This window comes from Orbicella faveolata, unplaced genomic scaffold (genome assembly GCF_042242905.1).
Source record: "Orbicella faveolata isolate gen_17 unplaced genomic scaffold, um_ofav_v1 contig_27, whole genome shotgun sequence".
In the NCBI taxonomy this organism is placed as follows: Eukaryota; Metazoa; Cnidaria; class Anthozoa; order Scleractinia; family Merulinidae; genus Orbicella; species Orbicella faveolata.
Window position 1 is genome coordinate 241,040 of NW_028301555.1, and position 14,824 is coordinate 255,863.

The 14,824-nt window shown below is 37.8% G+C and overlaps 2 protein-coding genes across 2 annotated transcripts; both read left to right on the forward strand.

The window, feature by feature from the left end:
- The first annotated feature begins 19 nt into the window (after positions 1–19).
- LOC110053086 (small ribosomal subunit protein eS26-like) lies at positions 20–5,370 on the forward strand. Its single transcript, XM_089296719.1, has 4 exons — positions 20–93; positions 1,132–1,309; positions 3,356–3,486; positions 5,251–5,370. The coding sequence occupies exons 1-4, from the start codon at positions 91–93 to the stop codon at positions 5,311–5,313; spliced, it is 375 nt and encodes a 124-aa protein (XP_089152845.1). The 5' UTR covers positions 20–90; the 3' UTR covers positions 5,314–5,370.
- A 1,986-nt stretch (positions 5,371–7,356) lies between these two features.
- LOC110053089 (uncharacterized) lies at positions 7,357–14,747 on the forward strand. Its single transcript, XM_089296720.1, has 3 exons — positions 7,357–7,441; positions 12,512–12,581; positions 13,596–14,747. The coding sequence occupies exons 2-3, from the start codon at positions 12,524–12,526 to the stop codon at positions 13,868–13,870; spliced, it is 333 nt and encodes a 110-aa protein (XP_089152846.1). The 5' UTR covers positions 7,357–7,441; positions 12,512–12,523; the 3' UTR covers positions 13,871–14,747.
- The last annotated feature ends 77 nt before the right edge of the window (positions 14,748–14,824 follow it).

Below are 14,824 nucleotides of genomic sequence, written 5' to 3' on the forward strand. Positions count from 1 at the left end.
CGCGATTGAAAAGGACAATTTCTGGGGAGGCCACTAACAAAACCCAGGGGCTCCATGTGAGCGGCCTCTTTTCCTCTGTCTGAGATCAAAATGGTGAGCTCTTTGTGGCTTGTAGCTTGAAATTACAAACCATTTTCGTCGTTATTTAGATCATTGAGCGACTTTAAGGCGCTTGAAATATACTTTCGGTATCAATTGAACCCTTTAACTTACAAATATATCGTTGCGGCGAAGAAAAAGCGAAAATTGTCGCGTTTAGTGGTCTTGATACTCAAACCACGTTGTTACTCGCTCGCTTTCAAGTCAAATTTCTAGAACCGAGCATTTGTCTTTTAGTCTTTTCCATTTCGTTTGTAGTTTTACTAATTGACATGTAGCTAGATTATTAACTGTTTTCTCAATTTTTGCTGATATCTTTTATATAAAACCGATGTAAAAAAAAGTCACCATTATTTGGCTTCGTGCATCAGTATGGGAAACATGTTAGTCTGGATCAGGTGTTATTTTGTTTAATGTTAACAGTCCAAGGGCTTGTCTTTAGTCAGGTTTTACTATTCAAAGTGAATTTTCACTAGGCTAAGTGAAGAGGAAACCATCCAAGTGTTTGTTTCATATAGTAGGGTTTTCATTTAATTCAAAATATTATTAGTAGACATGATTAGGCCGGGTGCCCACAGGCAGCTAACTTTTGCATTTGGGTGACTGGAAAAACTATTTATATGTAAGCTTCTGTGCTGGGCACGTAGGATTTCATGGTTAGGAACCTTTGAGCTCCTTGTAATTTTTCTTACACCACAGCCTTGGTAGGGAAATACAGTTGCGCCCCGCTGGTTCGAGCTCCTGGGAGTTAAAAATAACTGATAGTATATGACTGAAGGGCAATCCAAGAGAAATGGGTTTGAGTTCAAAATAACAGGAATTTCAAATAACTGAGTTTGAATTAGCGGGATCCAACTGTACTTTGGTGAAGTTCTAGCCCAAAAATACAAAAACTGTGCTTTTGAGATCCAAAAAAAAATAAACCATGTTGAATTTAGTCTTTGTCTAGATCTACATTGATGTACCCAGGCAGGTTTTCTTCTATTAAAGGTGAAAACAATTTCATCAAGATTATATTTCCTTTTTCTATAGACGCAGAAGAGGCGTAACTGCGGGCGCTCCAAGCATGGCCGTGGGCATGTTAAGTTTGTGCGTTGTACCAATTGTGCGCGCTGTGTCCCCAAAGACAAGGCTATTAAGAAATTTGTTATAAGGAATATTGTGGAGGCAGCCGCAGTAAGGGATATTGCTGATGCAAGTGTATATGAAGGTAGGTTTCTTTATACTTGGAGCAGTGTTAGACTGTAGCAATTTCAATATTTTGGAGTTACCATTTGGTGCATAAAACCTGTGACAAATGCATCAGATAGACACCCCTAGAATTAGAATTACAGTCGAACCTCGATTATCTGGACTCATTGGGACTAGACGAAATAGTCCGGATAATCGAAAATCTGAATATTAATGAAGAGCAAAACTGTTTAAATAAAGCAACATTTAATCATGAAAAAACACTTTTACAAATCACTTGGAAAACAATATGGTGTACTGTACATCTTGAACCACTCAACTCTGAGCCAATCTGAACTCATTCGAGTGTTCTTCATTAGTTACAAAGCGTGCGAGCACTGCTTTTGCACTTTAAAAGCAAAGCAAACGCCCCTTTTACTGCACTTTTCAATGCTATGGTTTTAAAAGGAATATTGCTACGGATCTTGATCATGACTAATATATATTCATGACAAAACTGGGACTAGAGAAAAAGTCCGGATAATCGAGAAATCCAGATAATCGAGGTACGGATAATCGAGGTTCGACTGTACCTACTGGTTATGTTCTAATTGTAGATCACCTTTTGCCATTACTTTGTTCCTTTATTTCTTATTTTATATAATGAAGTGACTGATTTTGTTTTAAAATTTGCAGACATTCTCTGCAGGTCCTTTTAAGTTCCTATACTTGTTGCTCTTTCTTATCTCAAGAGAGATGAAACTGAAGACATTAGGAAAAATGTTTGACCGACAAGTCTTTGTGTTCCCTGCTGTTTGCAACAACCATTGTAACATTTCTCACGTCCGATTGTCCACTTTTTAAGGGAAAGATCCATACATGAGTATGTTACGCAGGCTGCCTTTGCTATTATCAGTGTTTCCGCCAGTGCGCGCCATTGCGGGAATCCCGCATTACAATCAGAGATGGCCCCCAGAAAAACGAAAAAAGGGCCAATTTGGCCCTCTCCTTTCACAGGCCTGCAGGCTTAACACAGGCAGAATATTTTAAAAGCCATCCCAGGGCTCGAAATTGTGATTGATACGGTTGCCAATGCAACTAACATTTCGTCCTTGGCGACCAAAAATTCTGGTGTAGTCGCCATAATAAGGCTTAATGGCGACTACATTTCTCTGTGTTGACGATCAATAACGGTTATTTTGTCACACATTATGTCCTTCTAGAAAATCATATTGAAAGATCTTTGCTTCTAAAACATTCAACATAAGAAAAGAAGTCAATCCGTCCTCTTGCTTTGCTGTATTGGTTCTTTCATATCGGAAAACTTCCAAATGGTTGACCGTGTTTGAAATCACCCTATAATGCATTGCAAACCCTTGATCATTGACTACGTCATGTATGCCTAAGGATTGTTCTCTTGTAATGCACGGATCCTTCATACTAGTAGTATCTGATTCAAAAGAAACTTTATTAGGTAGAAACACTTCAAAAATCACTTTCTATTAAATTTTGTCCTAGATCATGATAAACTGCTTTATTTTCCTTGGTACCCTGATGCATTTTTTTCCTTCTGTAGCTTTCAGTTTATTGGCCCCTTTTCTAAAAAATATGGCCCTAAAAAAGATCTTCAGGGGCCACTTTGGCCCTCAAGTAAAATTTTCTGGCTGAAACACTGATTATTGGCCTCTGTTAGTGGCATTTATCCATTAGGAGGCATTTTCCAAGGAACATTTCCTCCCAGTATTCATCAAAGTTTCTGGTAATTTACCTCCTGTTGTGGTAAACATATTCCAGGGATAAAATATGCAAGTTCATGCTGAGGTAAGTTTCATCTCTGTCATAAGTACAGGGATGGAAACTTAATGACTTTGCACATACAGTGTAAATACACTTTCTTAATTCCAAATGAATTTGCCTTGAATTTCTCCCAGGATAAACCACCTTTGTTGGCAAAAATTCATTATGGGGAGAAAGTCATTGTGCATGAATTTTGTCTTAGCATGTGTATTAATGTACGAAAGTATCAAGACTAAGCCCAAGTCCATAGAAGTTCTTCTTGGATTCTCACTTGACATTTTCTCTACAGTGTACCCTCTTCCCAAACTTTATGTCAAGCTTCACTACTGTGTTAGCTGTGCAATCCACTCTAAGGTCGTCAGGAATCGCTCCAAGGAAAACAGGAAGATCAGGGTCCCGCCTCCAAGGTTCCCACGCAGGGTAAGAGTTCTTTTTGTAATATTATCCAGGTTCTGTGTTCTCTCTAAGAGGGGAGGAACATAATAGGGGAGGGGAGAAGCGCAGGCTCCTTTCCTGAACAACGGCTGGTAGTCGAGCCTAATAATATTGCATTCTGATGTTGAGCCTATTTTTTGGTAGGTCTTAAAAATCACTTTCTGAAATTGTACCAATGTTCCGTTGTTGTCAGGTGCTGATAGCATCGATTCCAATCACATTCTTTTTCCTACACTTGACTTTACCTGTACAGTGTACTTCTTTGAGGGTGCTATAGTGGGATCTTGTGAAGAAAATAAAGAATACCCCGAAATAAAAAAAACAAACAAACAAATACAAAGAACTCTTTTCCAACAACTGATTTGCCATGGCAAGAAATTTATGTTCTTCCTAGAAGTGTAACTGTAGACTCCAAAAGCAGAGAATTCCAGTATAAATTTGTACACAGAATTGTTAACACCACTAGAGTTCTTCACAAAATGGGCATTGTTATCTCATCAATGAGTATGAAAAATCTGAGGAATCCCTTGGGCATCTATTTATTTATTGTGAAATTAACTCCAGCTTGTTGCTTTCAGTAACAGAACAGCTTATAGATTATTTGAACACTTCTCCTATAATTTTTGGGTTTTTTAGAGAAGACTTCCTTTTCCTAAATCATATTAGTATCCTTTGTAAGCATCTTCCAATGCCGAGGTCTCAATATAAACCATCCCTTTCATTGTTGCAAGCAACATACAAGTTACAACTTACCATAGAATTTCATAACAAAAAATGGAAAGAACTGTCCACTGTTGTTCAATAGTACATGTAGCTATCTAAACAGATGTAATGTATAAAGTTAACCACATATAATATAGTGAGAATACTCCCTTGTATTGTTTTGCATCACACCGTTATCTTTCTTCAGAAGTATTCATGTAAGTAGCAGGGCTGTCAATAAGGGCTGTAACCTGTAACGCCTGCTACGGCTGAGTATGTTTAATGTACCCTGGATGTTAGAGGTGAACTGGACTGTTGTTGATACAAATCACCTGAGTTTCTTACGGGTGTGAAGATTAAGGCTACAGTTGACTCAAAACGTAATGACAGCCCTGAGTACATTTACACTCTAGCTTTCATTTTTATTATTTTCTTGTACATGTATATTGCCAGTGAAATGTGACTTTTTGACTTTGTATTACGTGTTAATGAGCTGTAACTATGTTGTGTTGTTTATGAATAACAAATATAAAAAGCAAAACAAAAAGCAAACAAACAAATGTACCATACAATGTCCCAGTGTCAACAAGCATTACAGAATGCAATAATTTACCAGCACCCAGTTATTGCATGTGTCTGTGGTACATAGGTTTCTGGGTTAAGTGTTTTTGTGAAGGGCTGATCTAGACAGACAATTTTGGAAATTCATATTTGCAAATGTGTAAATTGTTTTCAGGGCTGTCATTAAGGGCCGTATCCCGTAGTACAGTACGGCTGAGTATGCTTGATTTTTCCTTGGTGCTATGGGTGAAATTGCCTGTTGTTTCAAGATAGAATTCACCCATAAAGTAACAAATTTGCTACAGGTGTGGAGAATAAGGCTGCAGGTGACTAAAAACTTGATGACAGCCCTGGTTTTGTGTAAATCAAACTTGCATGTAAAACTTGCCTCAGTCTGTTCTGTACTGGGTCTTTAGATTCAGTGTTCAATATACACTATAATAACTATGAAGCCGTCCTTAACTTTTTTTCTTGTTCACCTTCTAGCCTGACAATCCCCAGGGACAACGTCCAGGAGGTGTTGGACCGCGTCAAACTACTGCAGCATAAAATTGCCTGTAGTTGAATCCAAAGGGATCATATAATTAAAAGAAACTTACATTAAAACTGTTGTGTGGTTTTGGAATTTACTAAAATAGCCTGTGCACAGGATTCCCAGATCTGTGGAGATGTGGAGAGACTTTACTTGCAGAACTTGTTTGAGTTGGAAGTTGTTGAACTGTCTATACAATGTCACTGGTGGGTTTCTGCTGAAGTGATACATCAGCTGAGCATGAAGTGTTTAGGTGTCTTGTCTCATTTATAAATCAATAGTGATTTAGTTGCATTTATTTCCTTTTTTCTCCTTTACATGCCGTGATGGGTAAATCCCTTTGCAGATTACAAATGTTAAGTAGACAGAGATGAAAAATAAGATGTAGTTTTCAACTAACTGCTAAAGCCCCAGTGATTTCCATGTTATACTGTGCAACAACTAACAAATTAATGCATCTCCAACAACACAAGATTGAAGATCTATTTTTGCATAGTTTTTAGAGGAAAATGGTTCAGAAGCCTGGCAAACATCAAAGAGACGATTTATGTTGGAAGGTCCCCTGCACATCTTTTTGTTTTATGCTCATTGACTCTGCATGAATTACATAATCGTAATGCTTCTACTGGTTAGTTCTATAAGCACACATAATCACCTTTTGTATTTTCCCAAGTTTTGTGCAGGGTCAACTCCCCAAATAGCCAGCAAAAACATGCAACAAAAAACTTTGCAGGTTTCCCTCTATTCACTATGATTTCAGAGATACTAAGTCCTGCAGTTTGATAATAGATTGACTGGAGGGTAGTACTTGTCCTCTTCATCTTCCCCATTCTCTTGTCATCCTCCAACCCAGTCTTTTTTCAGAAATGTCTATCAAATCCCATAGGACACTAACTTGTCAAGGTACTTGCTAGGTATTTGCTAGTTGGTGTGACTACTGCCCCTGAAACTCTCACAATAAAAAGGATTGTCTACAAAGTTTTACCACTGCACTTTTTTTTGGGACAGAGATTTGCGAACAAGACTTCCGTAAATGTTCGAGACTCGGCCTGTACCAGTCTCTAGGTCAGTGAGCGCTCTCCGATTTCTGTCCCAGACCCCGCTCGTCGCTCGCCTGCTTTTAAAATTTAAGGATTATACTAATTTAAAAGTAAAAGGTGTGGTTAAAATTTCTTACAGCTCAAGTGTTACAAGGAAAAGATGGCCCAATTCCAACTTCGTGAATGTGCCTTTCCAATATTCTGGGTCCGCCTAGTTCCATATCATTAACTGTTTGTGCTCTCATATCCTGACATATTCAAGGGGACACCATCGTGTTATTTGCAGTATGAACGCATTTCTGTTCACCTTGCATTGTGCAAGGTGTGAATGAATTGTGATTTTAAATTTTAATCAAACAACTGTATTACTATGTCCAAAAAGTACGACGTAAAGAACAAAGTTTAGCAGAAAAATTAGACAACAAAATCCTGATAAGTCATGGAATCTAGAATAACTATTTTCAGGAAGGACGCTTATAAAAACTAGATCACAATTTTATCTCATTATCTCGATAAGTGCCCGAATTAACCAAGGTAACGATAAATACAGCTGGAAATTCCCGAAGTGATAGTGCGCAATGGAATATGAATGAACTCAAGTTTTTTTTTTTTTTTTTAAAAGTATTAGTTAATAACGCAATGTAAAAGGAGAAGGTATAATATGAACAACATCGAAATAGGAAAGCATTGATCAGTAACCTAACCTTAAGAAACCTTTTTAATACCCTGAAATATCCCAGGATATGATTTTACATTAGATTTCTCGAATTACCCGATTTTTTCAAACCAGTTTTCGTTTACTTTCTGGCAGATTCGAAAAATTGGCATTTCACTGTGGATTATATTTTGATGGAGTGGCGTATGAATTGAATTGTGTGTGCAGTGTGAACGTCCTTATAATATACGCCTCAGCAATTTTGTAAGAGCTCAAAGTCATTTCATGTCTCAGTCTTTTGATTTATTTTACGTTCTTACCCCATACATCTTGTTACTAAGAGATTAAAGTTTATACACAAAAGACTGACAATTTATTTTCAACTCGAGTCTTCATCATTGAGATCGAGTACAGATCTTTTTCTCAACGTTAGAGTGGCCGCAGGAAAAGGTAAGGAACACTATTTTTTTAATGTTAAATCAATTTAAAAGTTCAGCATCTAAACAACTCCAAGCTTCGGATCCCACTTCTCAAGTTAGTCTCAGTATGATAACGTTATAACCCTTTTGGCTCAGTACCCGGCTCAAATTATTATTACTTCACTCGTAAAGCACAATAACTCAAGAAAACTATATCTAAAAAATACGCTGATTGACCAAACGTGTTTGACATACTTTTTTTTTTTTGAGGGAAAAATTGCTAGGCTTATTTTGCGAGCCAGATCAGTGGTCGCGAATCATCAAGGGAAAAATTGGCCAAAGAAAGTCGTGGTTTGTGTTCTCTCAGCTATCGACTTGTATATAGCTATTGTGACCCTTAATCAGTTTAGGCCGAAAATGTCTTCGAAATCTGCTCTTTCTTTAAGTTGTATATTATATACTCAAGAGGCGGAACCGCTCCCTGAGCGATTGAATGCCCCTCAGATGCACAGGTGTAAAATTAAATCATGAGTTTTTCCAGTCAAAATACAACATGCCTCAGTCATTTGATGTATATAAAACCAACTTTTAAGATAACTTGCTAAGTTTTGGCTTTTCTAGTCGCTATTTAAGCCACATACAAGTGTGTTAAGAATAGTCTTTTTTGTCGGCAAATTTCTATCGGCGTATATGTATTGGATTTTGATGACATCTCGGTCGTTAGGTTATTTCATTCAACGTTAATTTCGTTCCTATCTTCTATTTAACCGTGAAGTGCTACCACACAAGTCCTAGCAAGAGCCGATATTTATTCGAAATTTCACAAAACAATGGCTCAGTTCGGTTAACTCACATACACGTATGAACAGTTGCTAAAATGAAGCTCATTTTTCTCCGACTAACACGCACTGATCAGTTGTCTCAGTAATAGATTCGAAGGGCAAACTTTTCCGACCGAAACCACCATTGCTTAATTTATTGTTAAATATTTATAGTTTGTGTGTGATTTCAAGCCCACATGTACAGGTGTGAAGTGACTCCTACATGAGTCACACTCTGTGTAACAAAGAGTGTTTTTAGAGGCAAGAGAGCTTCAACTTCAGTGTTTCAAGTTGTTGATAGCGCTCGATACCGCCTTGTGCAAAACTTGCCTTGCGTATAATGTATGGAAAAGAACGTTAAATAAAAAAAACTGTTCATTTAATTCTCTTGGTTCACAAAAAAGAGCCTTCGTCTTCTCTTCGTATACACAAATTTAACTTCTTGTGGATCAATTGGCTCTGCCTTGACGGTGACGTTCGGAAAAGGCTGCATTTTACCGGAGTAGATAATTAAACACCCCGCAGGGTTTCAGCCGCAGGATATGGCGAATGATTTATTAGATATACCTATACTAAATTTACATTACTTAAAAACAAAACAAAACAACGAGAGGAAAAGCAATTGTGAAACTAAGAATAGCATCGTATTCATAATTAAGTTACTTTTTACGTCAGGATACATTTTAATAATATCTGATATTTAAAAGACTTAGAGATAAATCCTCTCTTGCTAATAGCTAGCCATTTTTCTATCAAACTACTCCCCAAGAATCCCTGTTTAAGGCGGCCGAACACAGTTTCGCGCGCGCTTTTGCTGATGCAATTCAGTGCGCGCACAAGGATTGCAAAAAAACAAACGTGCCGTCAAAATAGAGCGATCATTTTGCTTACTCAACACCCGCAGTATCTGTGCTTTATTTCTCTATAATTGAACGCAGCGTATTGATGGCTTTAGTCTTTTATTATAAAGGTATGTTAGAAAAGGTAACGATGCAAAGAACCCTGCAATTCTCAGCTTTTTCTTTGTTACCGAAAGAACCCAGTTAACTGCAGCGCATGCATAGTAAGTAAAAAAATTGCGATTGAATGAAAATTGCACTCTCGGAAATACGCCTATTTCTCGAGAACCACTCATTAGAATATCACGAAATTTGGCACGAAAATACTTTAGGAAATAAGTAACTGGAGTATTGAAAATAATTGAACTTTAACAAAGGAAATTCTAGATATTCCAGTGAACCTTCAACAAGGGATAATTAAAGATCTCTCTGTTAAATTATTAGCAAAATGGTATCAACTTGTGAGAATCGCTACAAGCTTGTTGCATGCAAATTATAAAGAAAATCTAATGACTAGATTTTCTGCAAAAAAACAAAACCGATTTTAAAGGCCTGTTTTTATTTATTCATGTTGCCATGGCAGCGACACATACGTCAGCTTAACCATCAAAAAACCAAAGTTTGTGTTGTTAACTAGCTTGCTGCCATTTTTGACGACCGAGGGATCAAGGGTTTTAGAGAAAAAGGTGAATGAAATACAGGTATCAAAAACTGTATTCAGCCACCTTAAGTCAAAATTCTTCTGCAACATCGAAATAACGCACGGCTGTTTTCAAGTAAACAACTGGATGATGTGGGTGGTTGAAGAGTCTCCTTGAAAATTCAGTTTTCAATACTAACGAGCGAGGACAGGCAAACATTTGCCTAAAAGTGGCTGTTTTTTGATACGGTTCGTGAAAACGTTTGCCCAAATTTTGCCTATTTTATTAATTATCGCGAAGGTTCAATGGCTATAGGGCGTCAAACGATGTCGTATAGCTACCACATTATTGGTGTTCAGTTCCCAAACAGCCGTGAATATAGTGTTTCCCCGCGTTGGGTAATGAGTTCGTATAAAAAAAGAGAATTCCAATTGTGTAGAAACGCCAAAAAACCTCTCCATGGGGTAAAGAAAACCAAAACTGAATATACACTTTAATTAATATTCTCAGTCTATAGAGATATCCAGTAGACCCCTTGGCGCCGACGCAACAAACATTAAAATAACTTTGCAGTTAAAAACCAAAAAAATAAATTGGTTTCCGACCTTCAAAATTACACAAACATTAATAAAAACTGACTTAGTTCAATCGAACCCACACTAACTACTCCTTGTCAAATACCCAGGGCAATTCAGTTGTATTTGGCGAGGTTTCTTTCTCGCTATTCGGTAAGCGACGGGGAAAAAATTTCCCTGGTCAGATAAGTTTTTCTCTGAAGTCGTAACACTCTTAATACAGCAAAATACCTCAAAAAATCATAGCTTCGTATTCTTCGGTAATTTTCATTACATAGCCATGCCGGCCTACCCTTTTGGTCCTTTTGATATTTGCTAAGTGTTTCGTTTAAAAGTCTCCTTGTTCAAACACTGGCCATGGAGTACTGGATTTGAACCTGAGGCCTTTTCGACGGAAAACTTACCCTTATTGGTTGCGCTCATACCAAGCAACTATAAACTTGCTCATGGAAAACTAGTTAGTGTACGGAAGACAATTTTTTCAATCTTGTAAGTTCTCTTTATCCCAAGTGTGTGAATGTTTTGTTTTTTTTAACCAGGCTTCACGAATTTGTTGTAAATTGAAAACTTTAAATATATTAAAATCGTTGGATGAACTTATCGTAATTAACATAACCGTTCCTCTGAGAATAAAAAAGTAACATGAAAAACGAAGTCAGATCCACGCTTGGTAGGATTTGTTTTCTTATTTATATTCACGACTCGTACACAGTGATGAGTGTGTAGTTCGAACTGCGTGCAACCGCCTGATACGAAAACGCAAAAACCCATGGCCAGTGGTAAAAGATGGGAGCAGCGTATTCTCCAACCAACTGCAGGCGGACTAACCTCTTTAGACGTTCAAATATGAATACTGAACTAAGAAAATTTTAGCCAGAGAATTGAGATGAATACATTATAACTGTCAACCTTATATATGCTTTATAACTAAAGTTTCAATTAATGACATAGAGTAAGAGGCACACATACACTTCACAACGATTAGGAAAATCAGTTCAAATTCTCTGTTACTCTGACAGTTTAGTCCTATCGAGTGTTTTGTACTCCGCAATTTGACTTGGTTAGTTTCTTTTGAAAGCAATTAACACCGCCACTATCCGGAGAATTCAGTTTACAGTAAAGAAGACGACAACGCATATGAAAAAAATTGAGCCATTTTTGTGTATTGTATATGTCGTATTTTTGACGTTTTCTTCTTTTACACTTAAAGAGCAATTATTTTAAGGTTTTCTTTAATTTATAAGTAATTTGTGATTTAAAACAAACGGATACCTTGGTCTTCTCTTGCTTAGAAGTAAATCAATCGTAGCATAGGTTAAGTTTCGATTTGACTTTTCACCGAGTTTTAGCCAGTTAAATTGTGAAAGAGGCCAATTGAAAGCGGTCTACTGAGGCATTCCAGGGGGTAAAAACCACACGCCGCAGGGCAAGACAAGCCTGTTGACGCCATGAACGTATGCGTGTTATTAACCCACAAAGGCTTAGGGTTTGAACGATCCTGATGGACAGAAAAGATCAAAGGCCAATATTCTCGCTCTACAATTCTTACAGTGCTGTAATAACAGCTTTATTAATTGCACGGCCATTGTATGGAAACTTAACCCGGTCTAATTCCAGTTTTTAGTTATTGGCCCCCACAGAGCTGTCCAATGGTATTCCCAGGTATTATAATTAAGTTTATCTTTCTACATGTATTACAGTCGAGCCAAATATTGAGAACTCAGGTATATTTTTCATGATCAAAGGTCTCTTTTTTAGTCAATGTTAACTAACCCAAGTCCGGTCGTTGATTCTTCTTTTATTTCTCCTAGTGGCATGCCATTCAGAACTGGGCTTTAACTTTAAACTTGCGTTTTTGTTAATTTCTAACAACCTTCGGTTACGTCCTTCTTAAGGCAGATTCAAAGTTATTCGTGAAGTAATTGTGTCCAAATATTGATTGGCTAGTTCTTGTTCAGCACTCAACCTCTAGCTACATCCACACGTTCAAGTGCTTTGGTTTTAGCTGCCCAGAATTCACATAAAAGCTTCACTAGTAAGATTTGTAAAAGAAGGAGCTAGAAAGAAAGAATTGTCATTGCAAATGTTGAAGTTTTAAAAAAAGAGCTGCCCCAACGAGGAAGCAAGTTGCAAGAATAGACTTCTTTTTGTCTCTCTAAGCTAGTGGATATCTCATCAGTGAGACAACACGAAACAATTTATTTTTAATCTTTTCTATCTAACAGACAAAATTGAGAATGAAAACCGCTGGACTCCTATTATTTCTCAGCGCTGTCGCTAGCGTGGCTACAATTGGTAAGTAATTCATCAGATGCAATATGACAAAAAACAACAAGAACACAATGAAAGACAGTGGGTCGTGTGTTTTAGGGGTGGGCCATTTGACTTTTCAGGGGGAGAGGTGATTTGTGACAGGCACGAATTGTTTTTTTTTTTTTTTTTTTCCTCCATGTAATGTACTTTCTTTCAGCTCACTGAAAGTACGTAAACTATTTTCCGGCAGTGTTCGTGTTTGTGAATTTTTTGAGGGTACAAGTTTGCTTATTTTTTTTCAAAATGCTTACGCTTACGCCGGCTTCCTGAAACTCCAGGGAAAAAAAGATTTCCCCCTCCACCGTGCCCTAGGGCAAGGTCTATGTGAGGTTTAAAGGAGAAGGTCACTCCAAGAAACGTAATTTTTTTTTCAATGCTAATAAAAACTTCTCACTGAGGTTTGCTACTCGATCGCCGAAGTTTCAGCCTCAAAAGTGCAGGTTTTTCGTAAGAAATTCGTCTCCAGAGAAGCCCAAATTCGACATCGTGACCGCCATTTTGAACTGCACTCAGCAGCCAGGCCTAGTTTTCGTGACGTCATTCCATCCAAGGGATTTTGTCCATAGCTTCCGACAAGGCTTTTAACTACCACTCTAGGTACGCTATGGCTGCTCTTGAGCCACATTTCGAGCCAAACGTGGACCAAATCCGAAAATGATAGCAGTGAAGATAGTGATCTAGTGAAGAGGATAGTCGCTTGGAAAAAATGTTTTTGTTTAGCCGCTTTGGTCTTAACGATGGTCTCGATTTTAGCCATTTTGTTCTCAAGTAAGATTGGTTTTTGAACTCTAGTCTTGAATTAGATTTGTTTTTCAGAAGAAGCCATCCTACCCAATAAAAGCATATAAACATTGCTTTTAACATTGGTCTGAACTAGGGAACTAATTATATGAGTACCACCGCCTAATTTTTCTGGGAGTTCTTCCCCCGGACTTACCACTGGAAGGCAGATCTTCTATTTTTTTTTTTTTTTTTTCATTTGCTTTTTATTTTCAGGGGGGTCGATCAGGTGCTATGAATGCTCAAGCCAGAGTGCATGCGACGCAATAGTTGATCAAACTGAGCCTCAAGAATGTAGCGAAGTGTATGTTGCAGAGTCCCACCAAGTCGTACCCGAGTTTGATCGATGTTTGCGGATCACAGACGTTGGTCCGACCCCAGTGTACAAGAGAGTCTGTGGCAATCAGCGAATCTACGACGAATATATGGACGATTGTGCTCTCCCTGAGTGTGCAGTGTTGGCTTGTTATTCAGACAAGTGCGTTGTTTGATCGTGTAGAAATCAATGGGATTTAGACTCTGTGGTGTAATTTCGGTTTCCTTTTCTCCCGGGGGAACTCTCATACAAACAGGATGGAGGTGCTCGTCGGAAATGTTGAAAAGAACCGCTAAGAGGTACTAAGATCCTGTTTTGTACGCGTGGCTTGAAAATTTGTCACCCCTAATAAGTACCAATTCTAAAACAATACAATATCTCCACTCATATTTTTTTGGCTCAATACCCTAACAGGGCCTCTAAAGCTCCAGCTTTGGACCTTTTGAGGTTAAACACCCAGAGAGGTACCGAAACCGCTTTTTTAACCCTTTAAAGGTACGACGAGCTCGAGCACCCCTGTTCTTTTTATACGGGAATCCCGCGGGTCTTTTCCTTTTTTACTATAGCTGTCGGTCTCATTCTAAATCAATTGAAAGTTGAGGTTCTTTAATCAATTAACTGCTTCCAGTGGAGTTAAAATCCGTAGCGTAAATAACTTCCATTTGAAAATATTAGCTGTTTAGGCCAGCTCAGAACCGAAAGGCTTTTAAGTCAGGGTCAATTTTGAAGAAAAAAATTAAATCGAGAACTATTGGTGTTTTACTAGATATATAATATGTAAGGGAAATGTTAAGTAAATGCTGGGTATGAGGAAAAACAGAGCTGTAAATTTGTGTAAACTGTTTTCATATAGTGTTGGTAAGTTTTGTTTCTGTTAATAAGTATAAGTGAAGCAGGGTTTAAGATAAAGATGGCTGTTCCAAAAAGGTTCCCTTTATCACTGTACAATTGAGAAAATCACTTCATTAAGTTTGGCTGAGACCAGACACTTATCTGCACTGCAGTGCAAATAAACGCGCGTACGTTCGCAATTTTCTCAGTCATATAATAAATGAGTAATCTGTGTCGTTTGAAAGCCAAAGCAATTCAGTAAGGATTTAAACTACGCGTAATATTTGAAAATTCTTTC